Source organism: Populus trichocarpa, chromosome 15 (assembly GCF_000002775.5).
Source record: "Populus trichocarpa isolate Nisqually-1 chromosome 15, P.trichocarpa_v4.1, whole genome shotgun sequence".
Classification (NCBI taxonomy): Eukaryota; Viridiplantae; Streptophyta; class Magnoliopsida; order Malpighiales; family Salicaceae; genus Populus; species Populus trichocarpa.
In genome coordinates, this window is record NC_037299.2 from 10,682,085 (window position 1) to 10,706,020 (window position 23,936).

At 34.5% G+C, this 23,936-nt stretch overlaps 2 protein-coding genes across 11 annotated transcripts; one reads left to right on the top strand and one right to left on the bottom strand.

Annotated features, from left to right (window-relative positions):
* The first annotated feature begins 10,939 nt into the window (after positions 1-10,939).
* LOC7457762 (high affinity nitrate transporter 2.5) lies at positions 10,940-13,242 on the top strand. The gene is made up of 2 exons (XM_002321586.4): positions 10,940-12,253; positions 12,642-13,242. The coding sequence occupies exons 1-2, from the start codon at positions 11,103-11,105 to the stop codon at positions 13,015-13,017; spliced, it is 1,527 nt and encodes a 508-aa protein (XP_002321622.3). The 5' UTR covers positions 10,940-11,102; the 3' UTR covers positions 13,018-13,242.
* Positions 13,243-13,812: 570 nt separating this feature from the next.
* Positions 13,813-18,341, bottom strand: LOC18110501 (uncharacterized). 10 transcript variants are annotated; one of them, XR_008057445.1, is made up of 6 exons: positions 18,250-18,335; positions 15,902-16,063; positions 15,284-15,429; positions 15,134-15,168; positions 14,230-14,310; positions 13,823-13,934 (listed from the first exon to the last, which is right to left on the bottom strand). XR_008057445.1 is itself a non-coding variant. In XM_052447457.1 (5 exons), exons 1-5 carry the CDS (start codon positions 18,279-18,281, stop codon positions 14,284-14,286), a joined length of 402 nt encoding a protein of 133 aa, XP_052303417.1. In that variant the 5' UTR covers positions 18,282-18,335; the 3' UTR covers positions 13,813-14,283. The 10 variants fall into 10 exon arrangements, 4 of the variants coding, with proteins under 4 accessions (XP_052303417.1, XP_052303419.1, XP_052303418.1 ...); XR_008057446.1 differs by having other exon boundaries at positions 13,824-13,897; XR_008057447.1 differs by having other exon boundaries at positions 13,824-13,903.
* Between the last annotated feature and the right edge of the window lie 5,595 nt (positions 18,342-23,936).

Consider the following 23,936-nt stretch of genomic DNA (forward strand, 5'->3'; position numbering starts at 1 on the left):
ACAGCCTTCATTGCCGGAAGACAAATTGTAGATGGTTATATGATAGCAAACGAGGTGATTCATTCTCTTAAATTAATCATCAGGCCACTCATGTATGATTTTTAAGGTGGATTTCCACAAGGCATTTGACTCTCTTCTCTGAGAATACCTTGTGGATATTATGGGTTATATGGGGTTCAGTGAGAAGTGGAGGAGCCTCATCTACTAGTGCTTTTCAACCTCGAAACTCTCTCTGTCCTTATCAATGGTTCTCCTACTCAAGAATTTGGTGTGCAGTGCGGGTTACTTTAAAATAAAACTCTGTCCTCATCTATGAGATTTTTTTAGTAGATTTTATATATTTGCATTTTTATTTTCAGCCTTTGTTGAATCTAGTATTTTTAAAAGGATTTTTTTTAATTAAATTAAACTAATCACGTGAATGTAAGCATGAAATTTTGTTTGATGGTGTTTCGTTTTGTTTATTTTTCGAGTCATTATTCTTTCAACATATGCAATCTTTTTTATTTACCGAATTCTTAGATTCTTTTACTCATTTTAAAGCGTTGCTATTACATGATCATCCTTTTATATCTTGGTAAAAAATTAAACCGGCACACAGTACAGTGCAAGCTTTTTATTTAGTATAAACTAAAAGAGATGGTGCTTTTACTATGCACCAATTCACAAAACACTATTCATTTTAATATTTTTTTTAATTTTATATTTAAATATTTTATTGAATATTAAGCTTTATAATTTATTGTAGTTTGCTTTATATGTAGTTAACTCGGTCTTATAACTTGCATCACATGTTTGACGAGTTGATTCGGTTGACTCGAGTTTTTTTGTTGTCTTTTTTAATTGATAATTTTTTTTCCTATTATATCCTTCAACATTGAGTTGATTGAGAATTAGAGTTCATGATTTATTTTGGTTTGATTTCTTTGAGGTTATCTTGGTAATCTAGAGTTTAGCGGGATCAACCTAGTTGACGAGAGAGTGTTTTTTTTTTAATTGATATTTTTTTTTCTATTTCATCATTTAGTAGTGAGTTAATTATGAATTATGTTTTATGATTTATTTTGGTTTGCTTTATATGAGATTATCCTGGTCTTATGACTTTAGTCACGTGTTTTGCGAGTTAACCCGGGTAAACTTAGATCGTTATATTATGTTCTATTTTTAGATTGAGTTTTTTTTTCTTCTTTTTCAATATTTAACAATGAGTTTATTGAAAATTAAGTTTTAATTTATTTTGATATGCTTTTATGGAGTTATTACAGTCCATGACCTTGGTTGCAAGTTTGACAGATTAATCCGGGTTAACTTAGGTCAATTTTTTTTATTTACTTTTTATGAGATTATCTTGGTCTCATGACCTAGGTCACGTGTTGGTAGATTAACTCAGGTTAATTTGTTTTTGTTATTTTTTAATTATTTTTTTTAATTATATTCTTTAACATTGGGTTGATTGAGAATTTAGCTTCATAATTTGTTTTAATTTGCTTTATATGATGTTATCATGATCCGGGTCTTGAATTTAGCAAGTTAACCCGGATTTATCTAATTAAATCCATCCAATATGTTGCTGTTTCAATAATTTTTTTTTTTTAAATGTTGATTTTTTGCCAATCAAATTATGTTTTTACAAGTTGTATAGGTTAACTTTGAGTCTGTCAAATCAAATCAATATCAAATCAACTTTCAATCTCAACACTTGGAACTGAAAAGGAAAATCAAGATTGTGGCTCGAGGAAGAGAATGAATAACCACAAAATATGGTTTTTGTAGCTGATGAATTTAATGAATCCTGCAAGGGATATTCTTGACAAACTTAAACTATCATATGTTTATTTTGAATTGTACTCGTTAAGGAATGTCAAATTCAGCTTGATTGCCTACAGAGATTGGTGCGCCACTTAACTGTCTATCTAACAACTCAAGTCGTCATCAATTCAGGTATTAACAAATGCTGAAATCATGTCCAGAGGGAAATATGCTATTGGGGCATGCATTATTATGAAGTTATAAAAAGAGATTGGTTTAGCGTTAGGAAATTCTAAATATCAGGGTGTTTGTATAAATAGTTGCCGCAGGACAGAATTTAATTTCTTTCTTAATTACAAGGGTTTAATAACGGGTTAGGGCTCTGAAAATTGGGGATTTAAGGGTTTAGATTAAAGAATAAAGGGATTTGAAATTTGAGTTAGCTAGAGATGAATGAAGGGTAGTTACTAGATTCATACTAGCTGATTTTCTAGAAATCAGCCCTTCTAGGAAGAAAACCAAAGCATCACATCTAGGGTTCTTAGGAACCACACCTGATACAGATTGCAATATGCAACCTTATAGCATAAATGGTGGATATTTTATTCATGAACTCTTCTTTTCTCCATTAGGCATTAGGAGCATGGATTTTTATGGACTCAGCATGCTCTTTAGCCTTTATGTAGTTGGATTAGTACTAATCCGACAAGGACTGACTCCTACAGAAAATATAACGTTAGCAGTGGATCAAGACATGCTAATCTCTGTAATGCTATCAGGTTGATAGAGTTCCATGAAATGAGGAAGATAAAATCAAGTTATTTTTCCTGAAACTGGAGAAAAACCTGGAAAGCGAAGATTTTTAGTTACTGCTACTCTAATCAAAGCTTGTTAAACATGGCTGAGATACATACAGAACAGGCGAATCATTTCTTTGCAACTTTAGGCTCTAGCTTCAATTCAAACCTAGCAAGCGTACAGCCGTTTAGTGTCCAAATCTGACTTGTCTCAAAGCCATAGCTTAACTAACCCCGGGTTTCTCTAAACTCTCTAAACTCTAAGTTCAAGCTGCTCAATCATTGTCTCCATCGGGTTTCTATCATTCATTTTTGGTGCATTTCTCTTCTTCTGTTTCGTCCACAAGCACTTTTTTTCTAAATTCAATACAGTACTCCATGGTCTTGTCCTGTAGAGGAGCATAGAATTTCAAGCTCCGTTGTACACGTGTGAAAGCACAAGGAGCCAGATGGTTTGAACCATAGTTTTTAAACCTGGCCCGGTCTGAGGCCCGGGTTCCGGGTTTTGACCGGGTCACCGGGTCGGCCGGGTCAATCCTTATTTTTAAAAAAATTCAAAACGATATCGTTTTAGTTAAAAAAAAACAAAAGTCAACGGGTTGCAACCGGGTTTTGCCGGGTCACCGGGTCAACCCACCGGGTCGGCCGGGTTACACCGGGTTATGACTTTTTCTATTTTTTCATCAACCCGGCCCGGTTTCAGCCCGAGTCTGCTGGATCCTGGGTCGACCCACCATACCTAACCGAGTTTTAAAACTATAATTTTACCATGCGCTCCATTAATTAATCCACCAAGCAATTAGTCACCCATTTCCTCTTTTGGCACAATTAGACAATTGCAGAAGACCGAAGCCAAAGGAAGTTAACGTAAGAAACGAGAAGATTGTTAGTAATATAACTTAATAAAAAAGACAAATTAGTCTTTTATTATTTTGGAAGAAACATTATTCAAAAGACAAATTAGTTATATATTGTATGTATATATGCGCGCACCAAATGTTATTCTTGTTTTTTATTCCTTTCCTTTGTGCTAGGATATTTCACAAAGCTTAATTTCAGTCCTTTTATTTTTTAAAAATCTATTTTAGTCCTTGTATTTTATTTTTATTTACAAATTGGTCCTTGCTTGGCGATTCTTTTAGTCCTTATATTCTATAATAATTATAGTTTAGTTCAATTAATTAGCTGTTGCATGATTACACACGATCATGGAATTAATGGTTCCTTGTGTAGGTCATTTTTTTAAATATTTTTATTGCAATTATTGATTGCTTATATTATACACTACATATAATCAATCATTATACTATAGGTCAAACATGCCATTAATTAGTACATATTTTCACGACGAAATAATTTATTAAACTATCATCGACCCACATGACTAAATTACAACCATGATCGACTGATCAGATTTATAATAGTTGTTTCTAATTCTTCTGTTGCTTAATAATTCCTAATTAATTACAACCAGCAAGAATCGACACAAGGCTTGAAACTAGCCAGGTTTTGAATGAGATGCTATTTGAGGTGTTGGTTCCATGGTCTAAATTACTATGCATATCACTCTGTAGGCTGTAAAATTAAAGTTATTCTTTAAAAACCCATTAAAAATCATCTAGACATACATGGAAGGATAAGCATGGTTATTAGGTTTAGGTCAAATTTGTCCTCGAATATCTACTACAGGATCCTGAAAGATATTTATATATTGAGCTAAGTTGGACGTATATATATATATATATATTTCGTTGTCATCTCTGTATTTTAAGGATATTTTTATCACTTAAAACTTTGAGATATCCACAGTTCAGCTGGGTCTTTAACCACAGTAAAAGAAAAACAATAAAATATCATTATGTTTTAGTAGTTTTATAATAATATCTACTTTCTATATCTCAACAATATTAGAACTCTAGTTGTTATAAAAACCAAAAAATTAAGAAAACCGAAAAAACAAAACTGTGAAAAAAAACCGATTAAAATTTTGAAAAAACAGACCGGTTCGGTTTCGGTTTTATAAACCTGAAACTGAAAACACCGAACCGAACCTAAACCGAAAAAAATTGGAAAAAAAACCAAGCCAAAACCAAGCCAAACCGAAAAAACCGAGCCAAAACCGAGCCAAACCGGTTTTGTCCAAAGTCATTAGTTACAAAGGTTAATGCGGGTTAACTTTTGTTTTTTTTGTTCCTTTTTTAAATTGATTTATTTCAATTTTATCCTTCAACATTTAATTTATTTGAAACTGGTCTTCTTACCTTTTTTTTTCTCTCTCTTTCCTTTCTATTAAGTTATTCTGATCCTATGTCCATGGTCATGGGGTTTGTGGGTTAACCTGTGTTGACTTAGATTATTTTTTCATTGCTATAGGATTAGTCTCATATTCATGACTAGAGTCACTGATTTTAAAAGTTAACGCAAATTAACTTTTTTGAGTTCTTTTTTTAAATCGATTTATTTCAACTTCATCTTTCAACATTTAATTTATTTGAAAGTGGTTTTTTTTTTTCTATTGGATTATTCCAATGCTGTGCCCATCTTCGTGGGGTTTACAAGTTAACTTATATTGACTTATATGTTTTTTTCCATTGCTTTTTTAAATTAAATTTTTTTTTTCATTTTCATTCTTCAATATTAAGTTGTTCGATAATTGACCTTCATGATTTTATTCAATTTTCTTTCAAACATGATCACCCTAGTATCACGACCGAGTAAGAGATTTTGTATCCTAACCCGGGTGGGATCGGATCGAGTTTTTTTACAACTTTTTTAATTATTTTTCTTTAATTTTCATCTTTTAACATTTTATTTGCTAGATATTGATATTCATATTTTTTTTTCTTTTCATTTTTCTTTATATGAAGTTATCATATTCTCATTTAATTTATTAAAAAATGGTCTTTGAACTTTTTTTCCTGTGTTTATTTCTATGAGATTATTTCAATCTTATATTTATGGTTGCAAAGTTTGCGAGTTAACCCTATTTGTCGCACATGGGTGAGAGGCGTAGGAGGGTCGTTGGATTCGTTACCTAGTGGTTTGTTTAACGGTCGTTAGGAAACTCGAGTGTACTGGTTTTATAAAAAATTCTAAGGGTAAGGAACTGATTATAGTTATGAAAGGTATTAACACTCCTAGCAGACCTTACTTGAGATAAGCTGCACTGTGTGATTTTGAATGTGGTTTACAGGTTTTGATGGATTCTTAACTGGTAGTCTATCTATTGACTTAGAATTGAGATTTATTCGTGTGAATAAATTTGGTATTAAGAATTTATTATGGGCTTGTGTACCTGAATAAATTCCTATAAAAAGGGTTTTTCGTAATTGATATTGCGATAGAAAAATACTCTCAATTAAAATTATTAAAATATTTAGAATAACTCTGAGAATTTTTTAATCAACTCCTAATATTCAAATACCAGCCTCACTCGTAGGTCCAACATTCTATACCAGAATATTGACCATTAGTTCTTATGAATTAAAAAAAATTAGATATTTGAAATATTGACCAAATTCTTATGGATCCAATAAACTGGTTATTAAACACAAAATGCATACTAAAAAAATATACCATGTATTTTATTTTTTTCTTAAAAAAAATATGATTTTTTTGTATATTGTTTTTAGAGAATTGGTCGTGTGTAACACACAAGAAGAAACAATTTTTTCTTGAAGTGAAGACTACTCAAAACAAACATAAAGGGTATTTGCCAAACACACCCTTAAACCAAATAAACCTTCTAAATCAAACCAAACAAAGCCTAAAGACTGACTCAATTTTGAACCGTTTAGGTTGACCCAAAAACAAACTAGAACAAAGACCCAAAACCAAAACAGATTAACCTCATCAAAAACATAAAAATTTAAAAATCTTTCAAACAAAATGGATCAAACACATGAAAAACAAAGAACAAAAAGAGTATTTATCAAGAACCAACAAACACAACTCTTAGACCAAACCAGATCTCGAACAATAAAAAGCATGGTTTTGTTCTCAATCATGCATAGAACAAGAATCAATGATCCATTTGCTTTGATTATCATCAAATCAACATGATTTTTATAAAAGAGGTTTCAGTCTGAAACCAAAACTCTAAGATTAAAACACTTCAAACGTGTTATTGATGTAAAAAACAATCTAGATTATTTGGTAGCAATGTCGTGTGAAGGTAAACATGTCAACAAAAGAGATAGAACATGTCCAAAACACCAAGCTACAACAATATTCATGGGAAGAACATGAAAGACGAAACTCGAACTTGCCCAAAAATGCTTATTTGAGGCTACTAAACACACTATTCTTAACCTTATCAAACCACATTATCATAGACAAACATATTTGAGTAAAAAACACCAGTAAATAACACCAAATCACTAAGAAACATGCATATGATCCAAAGTTCAAAACTGCCAAATCATCACAACTTTCTTTTCCATTAAATTTGAATCCAAAACTAGCTTTAGAAACTTATTTTGACCATGACCAAACTCATAAACCCAAAAAGCTTATATGTTTCAATTATTTGGATATTACTCAAAATCAATAAAAAAAAACTTTATTTTATCAAAAGAATAAGCTTCAACATCTTTTCATTGCATCAAAAACAGTTTAAAAAGAAATTAAAGGAGTTCGCAAAACAACAGAATCAACATCATAACAATCTTACCCAAATTAAACATTGAAACCAAATCATGCTCGAACACCAACTTTTTCATATCCAACACATTAATGTACTAAAAAACATTGCACTACACTATAAACATAATGATTTTGAATCCAGCACGCCTCATGGACTTTACCTTCAAAGTTTAAAAGTATATTTTTCAAGCATGAAATCTTTAATGAAGGTAGGTTTGTGCTGTTGTCTGTCTTTATTTCTTTTTATCTCTAAACCCACTAAGGCCAAACCTAAACCAAAGCTTTGAAATCCTGCTGGATTGGATTTCTTGCACCTTACCTAAAGTTTCTCTTTTCTTCTCTCTTTCTTTTCTTTCTTCTTCCCCTTTCTTTTATTTTCTTCCTCCCTTTTCCTCCTGGTTACCTCTTATTTTATAGGTGGATTCAGAGCTTCTAGATGAGTTTGTTAGGGTTCTAACAAACCAAAACCAAGATGGTTTTACCACATAATCAATGGTTTTGGGTTTATGTGGTATTGTAACAAACTTAGAGGCCAAGACGAGGTGTTTTTGGCCTTTAGATATAGAGATAAAGGTTTTAAACCCTTGATAAGAACCCTTTGTGGGGTTTCTAAATGGGAACACGCAAAAGAGTTAAGTGGTTTCTGCAAATGGATATCTCAATCAAGGCTGACCGAGTTTGTCACTTTCCTGGCTTCGCTAGAGTAAATCCAACATCAACGTTACTTGAGACCACATGCATTTGGTAGAGGAGGTACATACCTTTTGATCGGATCCATTCTTGCTTAATTTGAAGGTCTATAGCTCCATATTCATTCGTTTAAAAATGTCAACTCAGTCGGCGTAACAACTGAAACTACAATGATAGATGACCAGGGACAAGATGTTATGGAGATCAATAGAGAATATAAGATGTAAACGTTTGATTTCAAAGAAATGAGGTTGTAGAGGGGGGGTGTTTCTTAGTTAATTGATGGTGGTTGTAGCCTTCAAAGTGGTCGGAAACACCATATTCATTCGCTTAAAAGTGCCTACTTGATCAGCCAAAAATTGAAGAAGAAGATGCATAGTATCCTGAATGGTGCTGTTTTGGCTAAACCTTATAAATTAAGTTTTTTATTTTTATTTGGGATGCGCAGTATCCTGAATAACACTATTTTAGCTAAACACTACAAATTAGAGCTTTCTGATTTGGGATTTGGCAATCTTTAATTTAATTCCTATTCTTCTAATTACATTTAATTTTACCTGTAATTTCTCCATAAACTCCTAATTTCATGCAATTGCACCCTTGCCAGATTCAATTTGTCAGCCTTAAATTTGAGTGCCTTTTACAAGTTGGTCCTTGGTCTTTGATTTGTTCAATTGGACCCCCAGATGACCATCAAACTTTTAATTTTCTTCGATTTGACTCCTGATTTCAGTGCCCAAAGTCGCACGCCTTTTGCAAGTTGTTCTTTAGTTCATAAATTGTTCAATTAAGTCTCTAATTGCTCATCATACTTCAAATTTTATGCAATTAAACCCCTAATTTGACCACTTAAACTTTTCAAGGTCCAATTTTAGTCCCTAAACTTCGATTTGTTTCAATTAACATCCAAATTAACTCCAAAAGCTGATTTTCCTTGTGATTAAGTCCTCGCTAAATTTAATTAAACCTTTCAAAAATTCAATTGAGTCCTTAAACACCCAAATAAAACATTGTCATTAATAGGGTCCTTTGTCAATCAAATTAGGTTGCTAATTTTGTCAATCTTGAACATTTTGGTCTACCAACTTTTTCTTGGTGTTTTGGTCTTTCACAAAAAACTTTGGTCCTTTTTAGGCTTTATTCATGTGTATTCTCTTGTGTGTGTGTGTATTTTTTTTCTAGGGTTTTAAAAATGGGCAAAAACACTGTTTAATTAGGGTTTTTTTTTTTAGTTTCGTTTTTCAACAAATGAGTTATTTGATATTCCAAGTAAGCTCATTTTGAGTTCTTTCTTATTTTTTTTAATTGTTATTTTTTTTATCAATTTTTTAATTATTTATTGCTGTTGTATTTTTTAAATTATATTATTTAAATTACTCGGTTCTCAGGATTTCATTTCCATAGCATTCTTTTTTTATATTGAAAAATTCTACCCAACTCACAGCAAAGCACATGTCACAAATGTGGTCACCACGAAGAAACTATGAAGTGAAACAAACTTGTGACCGCATATTATTGGCCAAATAATTTATTGAACTACTAGTATTGACTTAAATAAACAAACAATGTTGACTGACAAGGATTGAATGATTATTTCAAAATCCATGTTTTGAAACAAGCCAAGTAGACTGCCCAACATGGTTAAGTAGTTGTTCGATGTGTTTGTTTCCTTCAAGCTCTGAAATGACATGGACACGGTTGGGCGTGAAAAGTTATATTCATCTTGAAAATCACAGAGGAACGGACAAGAATTCGTCCCTGTACTATCAGGGAACTAAATTCGAAGACTTCTTAGCAAATCAAAGAATGCGATTCCTTGTTATCTATTCCATGGTCGCTTTCCAAAACCCCATAGTCAATACGTAGTAGCTGGAGGAGTACAACTTGTTCCCTTCATATCTCTTTCCATTGGCAGCTGTCGCCTAGCAACTTTTTCAATTCCACGCAGCCTAACTTCCTTTCGTTTTGTGAGCAGGCACCGTAGAATAGGATAAATGGGACTCGGCGGAAGTATAAACCTCCAAGTTCCAAACCTTGCTTTTTCTTTGCTACAAAGAGCCATTGGTTGGCGCTTTTGCGCAATCGCCAAAGTCATAGACTGTGGCGTGAAGTAATAAATTCACACGAATTTCTATAATGCATGTGGATGCATAAACCATGGTGGACACATACGTGATCTCGTGTGTAGAAAATGAATTGATCGTTTCAGCTATGATAAAATATTGATGCATAAATCTTGATGGACACATGAATGGTCACATATATAAAAATGAGTCCGAAAATAACGATGATAGATCATTTAGCTATGACAGAATGTTGATGCATAAATCTTGGTGGCACGATAATGAACGTTGATCAACAATAATAATTATTCAGTCAATATCATCAAATAATGATGATATATAGATCGTTTAGCTATGATAAATGATGATGCATGAATCTTGGTGTACATGAGAATGGTCAACTGAAAGATTAGGATAATTAATCGATCGGTCAACGCCAACAAAATAGCTAGAGTTCGTGGGCATGTTCCATGAGAGAGGCCACATCGGTGCTCAAATCACTAAGTTTCTAATGAATGATAGTAGATAAGAGCAGGAAAACAAAGAGTATAATAGTACTAGGAGTTTCTCACTTGGAGCTAGCTCAAATGCCTCTAATCGTTTAAATATCAAAGTAGCCTTTGGTAATTTTATGTATTTAAACTATAATAATGTCAATATTGACAAACGCCAGTGTCTGTCAGATAGTTGGATTTGACCACATATACTTTACCATTCTAATCAAACATGATGACTTTGGAATTTACAGGGACTAAGAACCAAGCATACTCGTTATTTTTCACCCACACAAGCCACCGTAAAAGGAACGTCAGCCTCCAAATATCCACTCTTCATCGATTTCTTTTATTATTATTATTATTATTAACGTGAATCTTCGGACTAGGCTGAAATTAACCTGAAATTTACAGAACTCAAACTCACTGCTTCTAAAAAAATAAATCTAAAAACTCACCATTTAAGCTACTCCAATTTCTTCGTGGTTTTCTTTCTTTGCCTGGTCAATGCGCTTCTCTTACATGCAACGAGCCACCAGCTGGTGACCAGAAGTACTATATATAATAGGAAAAGGCTGACCAAAGGAATCGGTTATTTCTTTCCTGCACGAAGGTAAACTAGGAGCATCCCACCGTGTTTCCCTTTTTCTTTCATAGACAAGAAGATGGAGATAGAAGGGCAAGCCACTGTAAAGGAATCTCAGCCTCCAAAATTCGCTCTTCCAGTGGATTCAGAACACAAGGCAACTGAGTTCCGGTTGTTCTCAGTAGCTGCCCCTCACATGCGGGCATTCCATCTGTCTTGGGTTTCTTTCTTTGCCTGTTTTGTCTCTACTTTTGCTGCTCCACCCCTTCTTCCTATCATACGTGACAACCTCAACCTCACTGCCTCTGACATTGGTAATGCGGGCATTGCATCAGTGTCAGGTGCAGTTTTTGCTCGAGTTGCTATGGGGACTGCTTGTGACCTTTTTGGACCCCGTCTAGCCTCTGCCTCATTGATCCTCATCACTGCACCAGCAGTTTACTTCACTTCCATCGCCTCATCTTCTACTTCTTTTCTCCTGGTGCGTTTTTTCACTGGCTTCTCTCTGGCCACTTTTGTCTCAACTCAATTCTGGATGAGCTCTATGTTTTCAGCCCCGGTAGTTGGCACGGCTAATGGCGTTGCAGGTGGTTGGGGTAACCTTGGCGGTGGGGCAACGCAACTAATCATGCCCCTTGTGTTTGCCCTCATCCGTGACATTGGAGCCATCAAATTTACAGCTTGGAGAATTGCGTTTTTCATTCCTGCCCTGTTTCAGACACTATCGGCATTTGCAGTCTTGATCTTTGGCAAGGACTTGCCGGACGGAAACTTTAGGCGGCTGCAGAAAGCAGGGGATAAAACAAAAGATAAATTCTCAAATGTCTTCTATCATGGAATAAAAAATTACAGGGGGTGGATCCTGGCGCTCAGTTATGGGTATTGTTTTGGGGTAGAGCTGACAATAGACAACATTGTCGCAGAATACTTCTATGACAGATTTGACCTCAAACTCCATACAGCAGGAATGATTGCAGCAAGCTTTGGTCTAGCAAACATTGTTTCTCGACCAGGTGGTGGAATGCTCTCAGATGCAGTAGGGAAGAGGTTTGGAATGAGGGGGAGGTTGTGGGCTTTGTGGGTAGTGCAGACCTTGGGAGGTGTTTTCTGCATCATACTTGGACGAGTTGGATCTTTAGGCGCGTCCATTGTGGTGATGATTGTGTTCTCTTTTTTCTGCCAAGCAGCATGTGGACTCACATTTGGGGTGGTGCCTTTTGTCTCACGAAGGTAAGATTTCTCCCATATGTGTTAACACCGATATTATCTGCAGCTCAAGAAAACAACAGAAGTTTTTGGTTAGGATTTCAGAGTTTTCTGATTGCAATTAGAGTTAACTAAATAAGAGCAAAAAGTTTTGTCTCGGCCAAGCTTAGAATTGATTCAGTATAAATTTCACCAAAGTTTTTTGAAAGATGCTCATCTTGTATATTCCTTCGGTATGGAACTAGACAGGAGAGTAAACTTTGGTTGAGATATCTAACAATACCATTATGCTTAATGAAATTCCATCACAACTAGCAACATCCTTGGATCTGCTTGTAGAGGTTAATGACACTAAAGGCATATTTTTTCTAAGAATTCTTTTCCTGACTCCATTCATATTTCTTATTTTCAGGTCATTGGGGCTGATATCTGGTATGACTGGAGGTGGTGGAAACGTGGGTGCGGTTCTAACTCAACTAATTTTCTTCAGAGGATCCAAATACTCAAAAGACAGAGGGATAATGCTCATGGGTGTCATGATTATATGCTGCACTCTTCCAATTTGTCTTATATACTTCCCACAATGGGGTGGAATTTTTTGTGGTCCATCATCTACAAAGATCGCTACAGAGGAAGACTACTACTTGTCCGAATGGACTTCAGAGGAGAAGGAGAAAGGCCTGCATCTATCAAGCTTAAAGTTTGCAGATAACAGCAGACGTGAAAGAGGTAGAAAAGAAGATTCTGAAACCAGGCCAGTAGATGAAAGCCCATCAACACAAGTCTAGATCATGCCTCATAGCCATACTTCTCTAGTGTCTGCTAGCATCCCAACAGGCGAGCAAGTAATGTGCATTATATCTATAATGCTCAAGTTTATGGCTGCTAGCTCTCAGAGCATTACAAAATTTATACATTGGACATGTAGACCTCATAGTCTGGATGAAAATGTTGTTTAATTTCCACAGTAAAGTCATCAGAAGCAACTCTATGGAAAACGTTAATTTATTTTACTTTACAAAGCCTTAACTAATCAATAAAATGTGAACAAATACATGGTCATTATCTCAGAACCATAGAACAGAAAATTTTAATTTGGTAATTTGAAGAAAACAATGAAGGCAACAATTGTATTCGGTAGAAGATTAAGATATCCTACTAGTATATTTGGTTCCACAGGTCTCCTAAATCATTCATATGTCATCTCATCAAACATCATTCCCATGAAAAAAAAAAAAAAAACTCCTCACCAAGGAAGAAATTCTGAGAGAAACTGAATCTTATTAAGAAGAATAGAAAAAAGGAAAGGACCTTTTTCAGTGAAATTCTAGATTATTTGGTCCGGATCTCTTATTTCAAACAGCAATAAACAAATAACTATCTAAAACAGCAAGCAAGACAAAATGCAGCTTTCACAGCCGATCTACATAAACGATGTGGCTGTTGAGCTGTGAGATAGCAGTTGAAGATTGTATTCTGTTACAGTTGGTTATAACCAACGGGAATCTTGTATAGATAATACCCAGCTAAGCTCATGTATAAATAGCAACGATTACAAGCAAATAACGTCATGAATTAGAAATCATTCACTTACCCATTGTTTCTCTTCTCTGTTCCTCTCTTCATTATTCTTCTCTGCAAATCTTCTTATTACTTCAACCATATTCTCTGTCTCTTCACAACATATGGTATCAGAGCCATATCACTAAAATCAAATAAAGAACATCAAGAAACTGAGTTTTCTTGAAAAAGAAAAGCAAAGCAGAAAAGATCAATCAATGACAACAGAATCAAACAATTTTGTGCAGGCAGCAATACCAAGATTTGATGGTCATTATGACCATTGGTCTATGCTTATGGAGAACTTTCTTAAGTCCAAAGAATACTGGAGTCTAATAGAAAAAGGGATTGGTGCAGCAAGAGGAGAAGGAGCACAATCAGCAGCACAACAGAAAGTAATTGAAGAAGAAAAATTGAAGGATTTAAAGGTCAAGAACTACCTATTTCAAGCCATTGACAGAACCATCATTGAAACTATACTCAATAAGGAGACTTCAAAGGCCATTTGGGATTCCATGAAACTGAAATATCAAGGATCCACCAAAGTGAGACGTGCCCAGTTACAAGCACTTAGAAGAGAATTTGAAGTTCTTGGCATGAAAGAAGGGGAAAAAGTTGATGAGTACTTTACAAGAACATTAACTATTGCAAACAAAATGCAAGTGCATGGAGAAAGTATGAAGCAGAATGTAATTGTTGAGAAAATTTTAAGGTCAATGACCTCAAAATTCAATTATGTTGTCTGTTCTATTGAAGAATCTAATGATTCTTCAACCATGTCAATAGATGAACTTCAAAGCAGTCTCCTAGTTCATGAACAGAGGATGCAAGGTCAGAAAGAAGAAGAGCAGGCTTTAAACATTACTAATTCAGAGAAAATGGGAGGAAGAATTGAATACAGAACTGAAGGGAAGGAAAGATTTCGTGGTGGTATCAGGGGAAGGGGTCGAGGAAGGGGAAGACAGCCCTACAACAAAGCCTTGATCCAGTGCTACAACTGCCAAAAACTAGGACATTTTCAATACGAATGTCCTGTTAGAAACAGAAATGACAGGAATGCATATTTTGCAGAAGTAGATGAGGAAGAAGAGATGTTATTAATGGCCTACAAAGATGAAGGGGATCATGAAGATATACAGCAAAAAGAAGAAGTTGTATGGATTCTTGACTCAGGTTGCAGCAATCACATGTGCAGCAACAAGGAATGGTTTTTTGAATTTGATGACAAGTTTAGAAGAACTGTAAAGCTTGGAGACAATTCAAAAATGATGGCTATGGGAAAGGGACATATCAAGCTAAACATCAAAGGAATTACACAGGTATTCACAGAGGTATATTTCATACCTGAATTGAAGAACAACCTCCTGAGCATAGGCCAGCTGCAAGAAAAACAGTTAGCAATTCTTATCAAAGATGACAAATGTAGGGTTTATCACCCTAAGAAAGGTTTGATTATGCAATCTCAAATGTCATCTAACAGAATATTTCCCATACTTGCTACTGTGATAACTCCAATGGCTAGTTGTCTACAAGCAACATCTGAAGATGTCACCAATCTATGGCACTGTCGATATGGGCATCTAAGCCTCAAGGGGCTGAAAACCTTGGTTTCAATGGAGATGGTCAAGGGTTTACCTGCACTGAATGACTCATTAAAAGTCTGTCAAGATTGCATGAAAGGAAAGCAGCATAGAGAGACATTGCCAAAGAAAAGTCTGTGGAGAGCATCCAAGAAACTACAACTTGTCCATGCAGATATTTGTGGACCCATTTCACCACAATCAAACAGTGGGAAAAGGTACATAATCACTTTTATAGATGATTATAGTAGAAAAACTTGGGCATATTTTCTATTACACAAATCTGAAGCACTGTCTATATTCAAGAAATATAAAGTGAGTGTGGAAAAAGAAAGTGGTGAAAGAATCAGTTGTTTAAGAACTGACAGAGGGGGAGAGTTCACCTCAAGTGAATTTAATGATTTTTGCAGCACACATGGAATCAAGAGACAACTTACCACAGCATACACCCCACAGCAGAATGGGGTTGCAGAGAGAAAGAATCGCACCATAATGAATATGGTGCGCAGCATGTTGTCAGGGAAGGAATTACCAAAGCAATTCTGGGCAGAGGCTGTAAATTGGTCCATCTATGTGATAAATAGAAGCCCCACCACAGCTGTTCCCAATACTACTCCTGAAGAAGCTTGGAGTAACAGGAAGCCTAGTGTTGAGTGTTTCCGTGTGTTTGGATGTGTGGCTTATGCTCACATACCTGACAATCAACGCAAGAAGTTAGATGACAAAAGTTTCAAATGTGTGTGGTTAGGAGTAAGTGAAGAGTCTAAAGGGTACAGACTTTATGACCCTGTGGGAAAGAAAATCATCACTAGCAGAGATGTAGTATGTGTGGAAAATGAAAAGTGGGAGTGGGACAGAAGTGCAGAAGAGTTGAAGCATAAAGAGTTAGAATGGGCAGACATTAATGAGGAAGAAGACAGTGAGATCAGTGGAGGTTTTGAAGGTGTAAACAGTCATCCTGAACATGCTGATGGTGTGCACAATGATAACTCATCAAGTAGTCTTGTAGATAGTCTACCTGATGGAATATCACAGAATGACAAGCAAGAAAGGTGCAGAAGAAAACCAACCTGGTTAACAGATTATGTGACTGATGAAGCACTATCTGAAGGAGAAGAAGAGGGAGGACATAATCTTGCAATGCTCATCTCTACAGAGGACCCTGTCACATTTGAAGAAGCAGTCAAAAGTGAAAAGTGGAGAACAGCAATGGATACAGAGATAAAGGCCATTGAAAAGAACAATACATGGGAATTAACTGTCCTACCAGCTGAAGCAAAACCTATAGGAGTGAAGTGGGTATTCAAGACCAAATTAAATGAAGAGGGAAAGGTGGACAAGCACAAGGCAAGGCTTGTGGCAAAGGGGTACTCCCAAAGACAAGGAATTGACTATAATGAAGTATTCGCACCAGTAGCTAGGTGGGATACAATCAGAACTATCCTAGCATTGGCAGCTCACAAAGGCTGGTATGTTTATCAGCTGGATGTTAAGAGTGCCTTTTTGCATGGAGAGCTAGCTGAAGCCATATTTGTTGAACAACCACAAGGATTTGAGAAACAAGGAGAGGAGCATAAGGTGTACAGACTGAAAAGAGCATTATATGGACTCAAGCAAGCCCCTAGGGCTTGGTACAGCAGAATTGAGACTTACTTTGTCAAAGAGGGCTTTGAAAAATGCTTCTGTGAACATACATTATTCACAAAAACCAGTGACAAAGGCAGTATGCTAATTGTAAGTCTATATGTGGATGATCTTATCTTTACAGGAAATAGTGAATGCATGTTTAAAGGCTTCAAAGACTCAATGATGAGAGAGTTTGACATGTCTGATCTTGGAAGAATGAAGTACTTTTTAGGTGTGGAAGTCATACAAAATGCAGAACTGATATTCATCTGTCAAAAGAAGTATGCTAGAGAGGTGTTGGGAAGATTTGGAATGGAACATAGTAATGCAGTGCAGAATCCAATTGTCCCAGGATGCAAACTTACAAAAAATGAAGAAAATGCAAAGGGTGTAAATACTACAGAATATAAGCAATTAGTTGGCAGTTTGCTATATTTGACAGCCACTAGACCCGATCTTATGTATGCAGTTGGGTTAGTCAGTAGATATATGGAAAGACCCACTGAAATGCACCTTCAAGCTGTCAAAAGGATACTAAGGTATCTCAGGGGAACTACAGAATTTGGGATTATATACAGAAAAGGGGATGAAGGACAACTAAGAGCATATGCAGATAGTGATTATGCTGGGGATGTTGATGACAGGAAGAGTACATCTGGGTTTGTGTTTATGCTTGGTACAGGAGCTGTTTCTTGGTCCAGTAAGAAACAACCCGTGGTGACATTATCTACAACAGAGGCAGAGTTTATAGCTGCTGCATCCTGTGCTTGTCAAGGAGTTTGGTTAAGAAGAATTCTGGGCAATATTGGCCTTGAACAAGTGACTAGTACAGTGATCTATTGTGATAATAATTCTGCTATAAAACTTTCAAAAAACCCAGTACTACATGGTCGAAGCAAACACATAGATGTCAGATTTCACTTCCTAAGGGATCTTACAAGAGATGGGGTTGTGGAACTAGTATACTGCAACACACAAGAGCAAATTGCAGATATCATGACGAAACCACTAAAGCTAGAGGCTTTCTTAAAGCTAAGGGACAAATTAGGCATGGGTATGATGCAAAAATTGAACTAATCGACAAATTAGTTCAAGGGAGGATGTTGAGCTGTGAGATAGCAGTTGAAGATTGTATTCTGTTACAGTTGGTTATAACCAACGGGAATCTTGTATAGATAATACCCAGCTAAGCTCATGTATAAATAGCAACGATTACAAGCAAATAACGTCATGAATTAGAAATCATTCACTTACCCATTGTTTCTCTTCTCTGTTCCTCTCTTCATTATTCTTCTCTGCAAATCTTCTTATTACTTCAACCATATTCTCTGTCTCTTCACAACAGTGGCCATTTTAAATTTGCCAGTTCAACAAGCTAAACTGACCTTAATGCAATTAATCTTTGATGTCGCTGAGAGGAATTAAGACAAGTTCTAGCTGAGATGACCTTTCGTCCCTGCAAGACCATGATGGAATTTCTTGTTGGAGGATCTCTCCGGTATGTAAGCAAGTATTTGAAGGTTAGTGTTAGTCTAGAGACCATACAGGAAGCTCATTTACACTATAGGGTTACGGTGTGTGCTTCTCGAGAGTAAGGACTTTACTTGCTTGGTGGAATTAAGTATCTATACATAAGACGTATGGATTAAGAATTAAAAAAATAATAACCTGGAAAGTTATTATTACTACCTGTATTGAAAAATAATACATTGGAAAAGATATTTATACCCTTTGATGAGTAATTAAGGGTATAAATAAGATATTTTGGATCTTGTCATATATTTTGATAAATATAAATAGAAAGTATATATATATATATATATATATATATATATATATATATAAAGAAGTTCTCTTGAGAGAGAACCATAAGAGAAGAAGAGGGGAAGAAGGAAAAGGAACAAAAAGAAGGAGGAAGAAGTGAAAGTTAGGGATAAGGGTTTTTAAGGTAAGTTTTTATGCATTTTAGAGTTTGAATGATTTAAGATGTTTAATTAGTGTTTTAAGATGTTAGTTTAACTTAAATTGTTTTATATAAGGTCTAAAATTATGGGTTTTTGAGGAACACATGTTCATTATTTTAAGATCTGTAGTTTTGGAGACAAACAGATTGAGATTTCTGAAATCCTGATCAACTGGTTGACTGGTTGGATTGAACCAATTGATCGGTTTGCCTAATGTTCTCAATCAATCGGTTGACCGAGCAGTAGATGTTGATTGGTTTTTTTAGGTTTGATCAGTTCAGGATATGTTCAGGATCAATTAAGTGGATCTATATCGATTTCATAATTATAATTTGGTCTCTAATCTTATTTGAGATGACATTCATTTTCTTTGATAATTATACAAATATCTATTATGTTTTGATATCAGGATATGTCAGAAATTCCAAACTAACAGAAAGTAGTTAGTCTAAGTGCATATAGTAGTTTGTATACCTAGTTAATGAGAAAGACATTAACCTATGACGACTGATCCTCTTATAACTATCGAACCCGCAAACCTCTTCTGTTATGAGAACCTTAGGGTTTCATTTGTTTTCTTACATGTATTCCACTACCATATATCTTAATTCATCGATAATATTGTCAGTAATTATTTAAAAAATATTTTTAAAAAAAATTCTATTATTTAACAGATGTAGAAAAAATTATAATAAATTAAATTAATATAATAGTCAAGAACTGAGTTTCTTGGAAAAAAGAAGAAAATCAACCCAAACAAATTTGCAATAACAACAACAAATAAATAAATCAACAAAAAACCTAACCTAGAAAACCTATTCCAAAACCCATCATCCAGCAACAAATAAATTAATTTAATAGAAAATAAACAACAAAATTAAAAAAACAAATCTAACAAAATTGATCTCATATGAAAAAAAAATCCTACAACAACATTCATATGATTATTTAGAACATAAAACTTTAAAATAAAATAAAAAAACAAATATAATGAAAAAAACACAAAAAAAGAGAAATCTTACTTTAATTTAATTGCGAGCAAAGCTGAGAAGAAAAAAAAATAAAAAAGTATGTTAATTAAAAAAAATTGAGAAGAGAAAAGAAGAAGAGAGGAGAAGACATACCTGCACGTGGAGGAGAAGAGAATAGAAAAGGAGTTGAAAAGATATGAGAAAGAAAGAAAGAGACGTTAGTGTTTTTTACAAATGATGAAGAAGAAGAAGAAGTCCATTTGTTATCAAATGAGGGATTCTGGTCTTTTAATTGGGACGTTTCATTGATGGATAATTAAATATTAATATTTTTAATCATTCCATCGGTGATTTCATCTGTAATATTTTATTTAAATTTTCAATTTAATCAAAAAATTTTAGAAACCCTTCAAATATCACTGATAATTTTTCAGTCTGTCTGTGATTGCATCTGTAATATTTTATTAAAATTTTTAATTTAATAAAAAAAAATTTAGAAACCCTCCAAATATCACACACTTTTCAGTCCGTCTGTGATTGCATCTGTAATATTTTATTTAAAATTTTAATTTAATAAAAAAAATTAGAAACCCTCCAAATATCACACACTTTTCAGTTCATCGGTGATTCTGTCTGTAACATTTAATTGAAATGTTCAATTTAATCAAAAAAATTTAGAAATCCTCCAAATATCACCGATTTATTTCCATCGGTGTAAAATAGTTTTTGTTGACAGATTGTACCTGTATTTCTTATCTATCCATCCTGCAAATTCTTAAGATCATAGAAACATATACAACACAATAACACTAGTTCCATGTATACGAATAAAATCACATAAAATAAATGTTTTCTTGTAATTTAATAATAAATGAACGTCATTGTCATTACATTAAAGTTAATTTTGCTTAGAAATATTACATTATAGTTTATAGTATTACAGATTCGTGTTATGCAAATTAATCATAATTGTCTTCTTCTTCTTCAATTTCATCATTGTCATTTCCATCACAATATTCTATGTTGATTTCGTCACTATTATCATCTTCATCGACTTGTGGATATCAGCTGGTTCTTAAAACATTATTTAACTCCCCAACATCAACAATAACAAAAGTATCAACTAACAGTTTTTGGATTAGATAGTGTGTAATTAATAAAATCTCGAACCTTATTACTATTAATGTATCTATATAGAAAATATTGTAGTCATATTCTTGTGTTGTAACATCACCATTACTATTGTATATTGCCCTACACACATATAAAAAAGGTTGGCTAACCAATAGGTCAAGCCTCCCAATTATTCTCAACTATTATAATTATCCATCATATGCATCACTTCGGGTGAATCTTGATACATCCATGAACGATCATCCATTAATTATATCAAACCTATATAGAATATTGATGACAACATATATTAATTAATTATGTGAACTAAATAAATTTGCAAACATTGGCTTAACTCAAACTTATTCAATCTTTTTTAATATATAGTATTCTTAATTCATTATCAATTATCTATATAATTTCATATTTCTATACATTTACTGAAAATTTGAACTCAAAAATAAAATTAACAAAATATAAAATGGACCCGTTAAATAAGTCATTATTTATTTTATCACAAAACACCTAAGTCACAAATTCGAAATGAATTTCATCAATTTGCAAACAAATAAAATTTTACAAAATCTCGAACAAACCCTAACATGTACGAATCGTACATTCATACAACAAATTTCTATAAGAAAAAAGCTATAAAACAAGTACACACAATCTTAAGAGTTATATCTTTAATATTATCAACGGGTTTACTAACAGATTTTACCGATGGATTAATATTGTTGGTAATAATGTCTATATAAATGACATGTTATCGTACTTTTTTATTTTTTTTAATTTCTTCTTTTTCCACTATAATTCTTTCGATATATACCGGGAGAATAATTTTATCAGTGTTTACCGATAGATAGAGTGAGGGAATGTTCTGTTGCTAAAATTCACTATAATCTACCAACAGAAACATTCTGTTGGTGTTTTTATTTGTATTTGTTAATTTTCTGATAGTGTTTTTTAGGGTTTTGTTGTTCTAGGATTGATGAGATTATTGCATAGTTTTGAAACCCGACCCGGTGGTCGACCCTGTCTAATGACCGGGTCACAGGTCAGATGGGTTGACCCGGGTCAACCCAAAAAAAAAACCAGCAAGCAGAAGGGGTATTGAATTCAAGTATGGGCCTTGGATGTTTAAGAAAAATCAATACATTGACTTCTCAGTGGCGCTTAGAGCAAAGTGATCATGAAACATGTGTGGGCCATTCCCCAGCGTGGCTGATCTTTCATGTTCTCTTCCATAAGCATCTGGCTCATTCCCCAGCGCGCACACACACACAGCACACACACACAGAAGAAAGAAAAAAAAATAGAAAACCCAGAGAGCAAGAGAGAAATTAATTAACTTTTCTCTCATAGCCGCTGGTGACTTCTTCTCCAGCAACAGCACCTTGGTCACATACCAGCTCAACCATTGTGATCTCAAACGTGAACAGTTTCCTTCTTCAGCAGCAAGTAGTCTCTATCAACCGTGAGCTTCAATCACGCCAATAATAGCATGAGTTCATCCCCAAGCATCAACAACTTTGCTTTCAACTAAGAATCTCATCCCCAACATTGGTTTTGGTCAAGATTAGCGGCAGCTCAGCCTCAGCCATATCTATCAACTGTGAGCCTCAATCATATGACCTTAGCGCGTCTCTTTTCGTTCTCTTTCCTGTCCGTGAAGGTGGATCAAAGAAAGGCATCTTGCTTCTCTCCTGGAGATCCACTTTTCCGACTAATGACAGAGCCCCCCCGGCTAGGAGGCATTTATTCGTCTTCATCGTTTAAAACGATGTAGTTTAATGTGTCTGTATGAAAAAAAAAAAGAAAAAAAAAAGAGAGAGACCGGGTCTCAGCCGGGTTTACCCGGATCGCCTGGGTTCCGGGTCGACCTGCCGGGTCGACCGGGTTTTTCCGGGCCAACTTCCAAGCGGGTTTTTACTTAGACCCGGACCGGTCCCAGGCCCGGGTCGGCCGGGTCCCGGGTCGACCCGCCGGGCTGGTCCGGGTTTCAAAACTGTGGATTATTGTACCAAAATTGGGTATTTTTAGAAAAATTAAAAGAGAGGTTTTTTTTTTATTCAACATTATCAATATTTAACAACCAAAAAAAAAGCACTTGGTGTGAATTTCGACATCTTGATATGTAAAAACTATTGGTTGGGTTGAATCTCATACGTGACATTTGCTAATTTCCAGAAGAGAAGATACATTGAGTACAAAGAGGAGATTTTGTTTTGATTTGTATTTGATTTTCTATTCGTGGAGAGGGAGAAAACAAGTCACGGAGAAAAAAAATCAAAATTTGTGTACTCTATGATGCAAAAGCATTGACTAGGTTTACAATGTGTAATCTTTTGAAAGACGGAGGGAAATGTTATCGCATTCTAATATAGGAGTCCCGTAATAATTTTTCGATTTAAATATTATATTTAAATTCAATTGAAGGCTGTTTTTGATATTGGAAATATTTGTTTTTGGCACACAAGTCGGTGGTACTTTTCATGAAAGAGAAGTTTTGAAATTCATTCTTTTATCAGTTCATGGCTCATGCACTACTGATAACTTGAAAATTAAAGCTTTTCTGAATGTCCGATTGCTACATTAAGCTATTCAGTATATTAATCAAATAAAAGGTTATTAGTTTGCTTGATTTTCTCTGTACCGTAGAGATAGAAAATGCATTTAGGTGTAAAGTTTCATTTTCTTATCGAAATCAATCAGTTCCATGCTTGGTAGCTTTAGTTTATACCACGTATTTATACCATTGTTGCTAAGCATTTTGAATCTCTTGCACTGCTCATACAGGACTGTACAAAAACATGGATGGCCTGACAGATGATGTGGAGAAGTCAAATGAAACGGTTATTATCTCTACCACCATTTCCTTTTATCATTTTGA

Excerpts from the sequence above, each read along its gene's own strand:
- LOC18110501 (XM_052447457.1), bottom strand. The coding sequence starts at position 18,281 with ATGAAGAGAGGAACAGAGAAGAGAAACAATGG. Across the intron at positions 15,169-15,283 it reads TGGAGTTATCACAGTAGCAA|CTGGCCTATGCTCAGGAGGT; the intron begins GTATGGGAAATA and ends TTTTTCTTGCAG. Across the intron at positions 14,311-15,133 it reads GAGGTTGTTCTTCAATTCAG|TTTCATGGAATCCCAAATGG; the intron begins GTATGAAATATA and ends TTGATATTTCAG.
- LOC7457762 (XM_002321586.4), top strand. The coding sequence starts at position 11,103 with ATGGAGATAGAAGGGCAAGCCACTGTAAAGGAATCTCAGCCTCCAAAA. Across the intron at positions 12,254-12,641 it reads GTGCCTTTTGTCTCACGAAG|GTCATTGGGGCTGATATCTG; the intron begins GTAAGATTTCTC and ends TCTTATTTTCAG.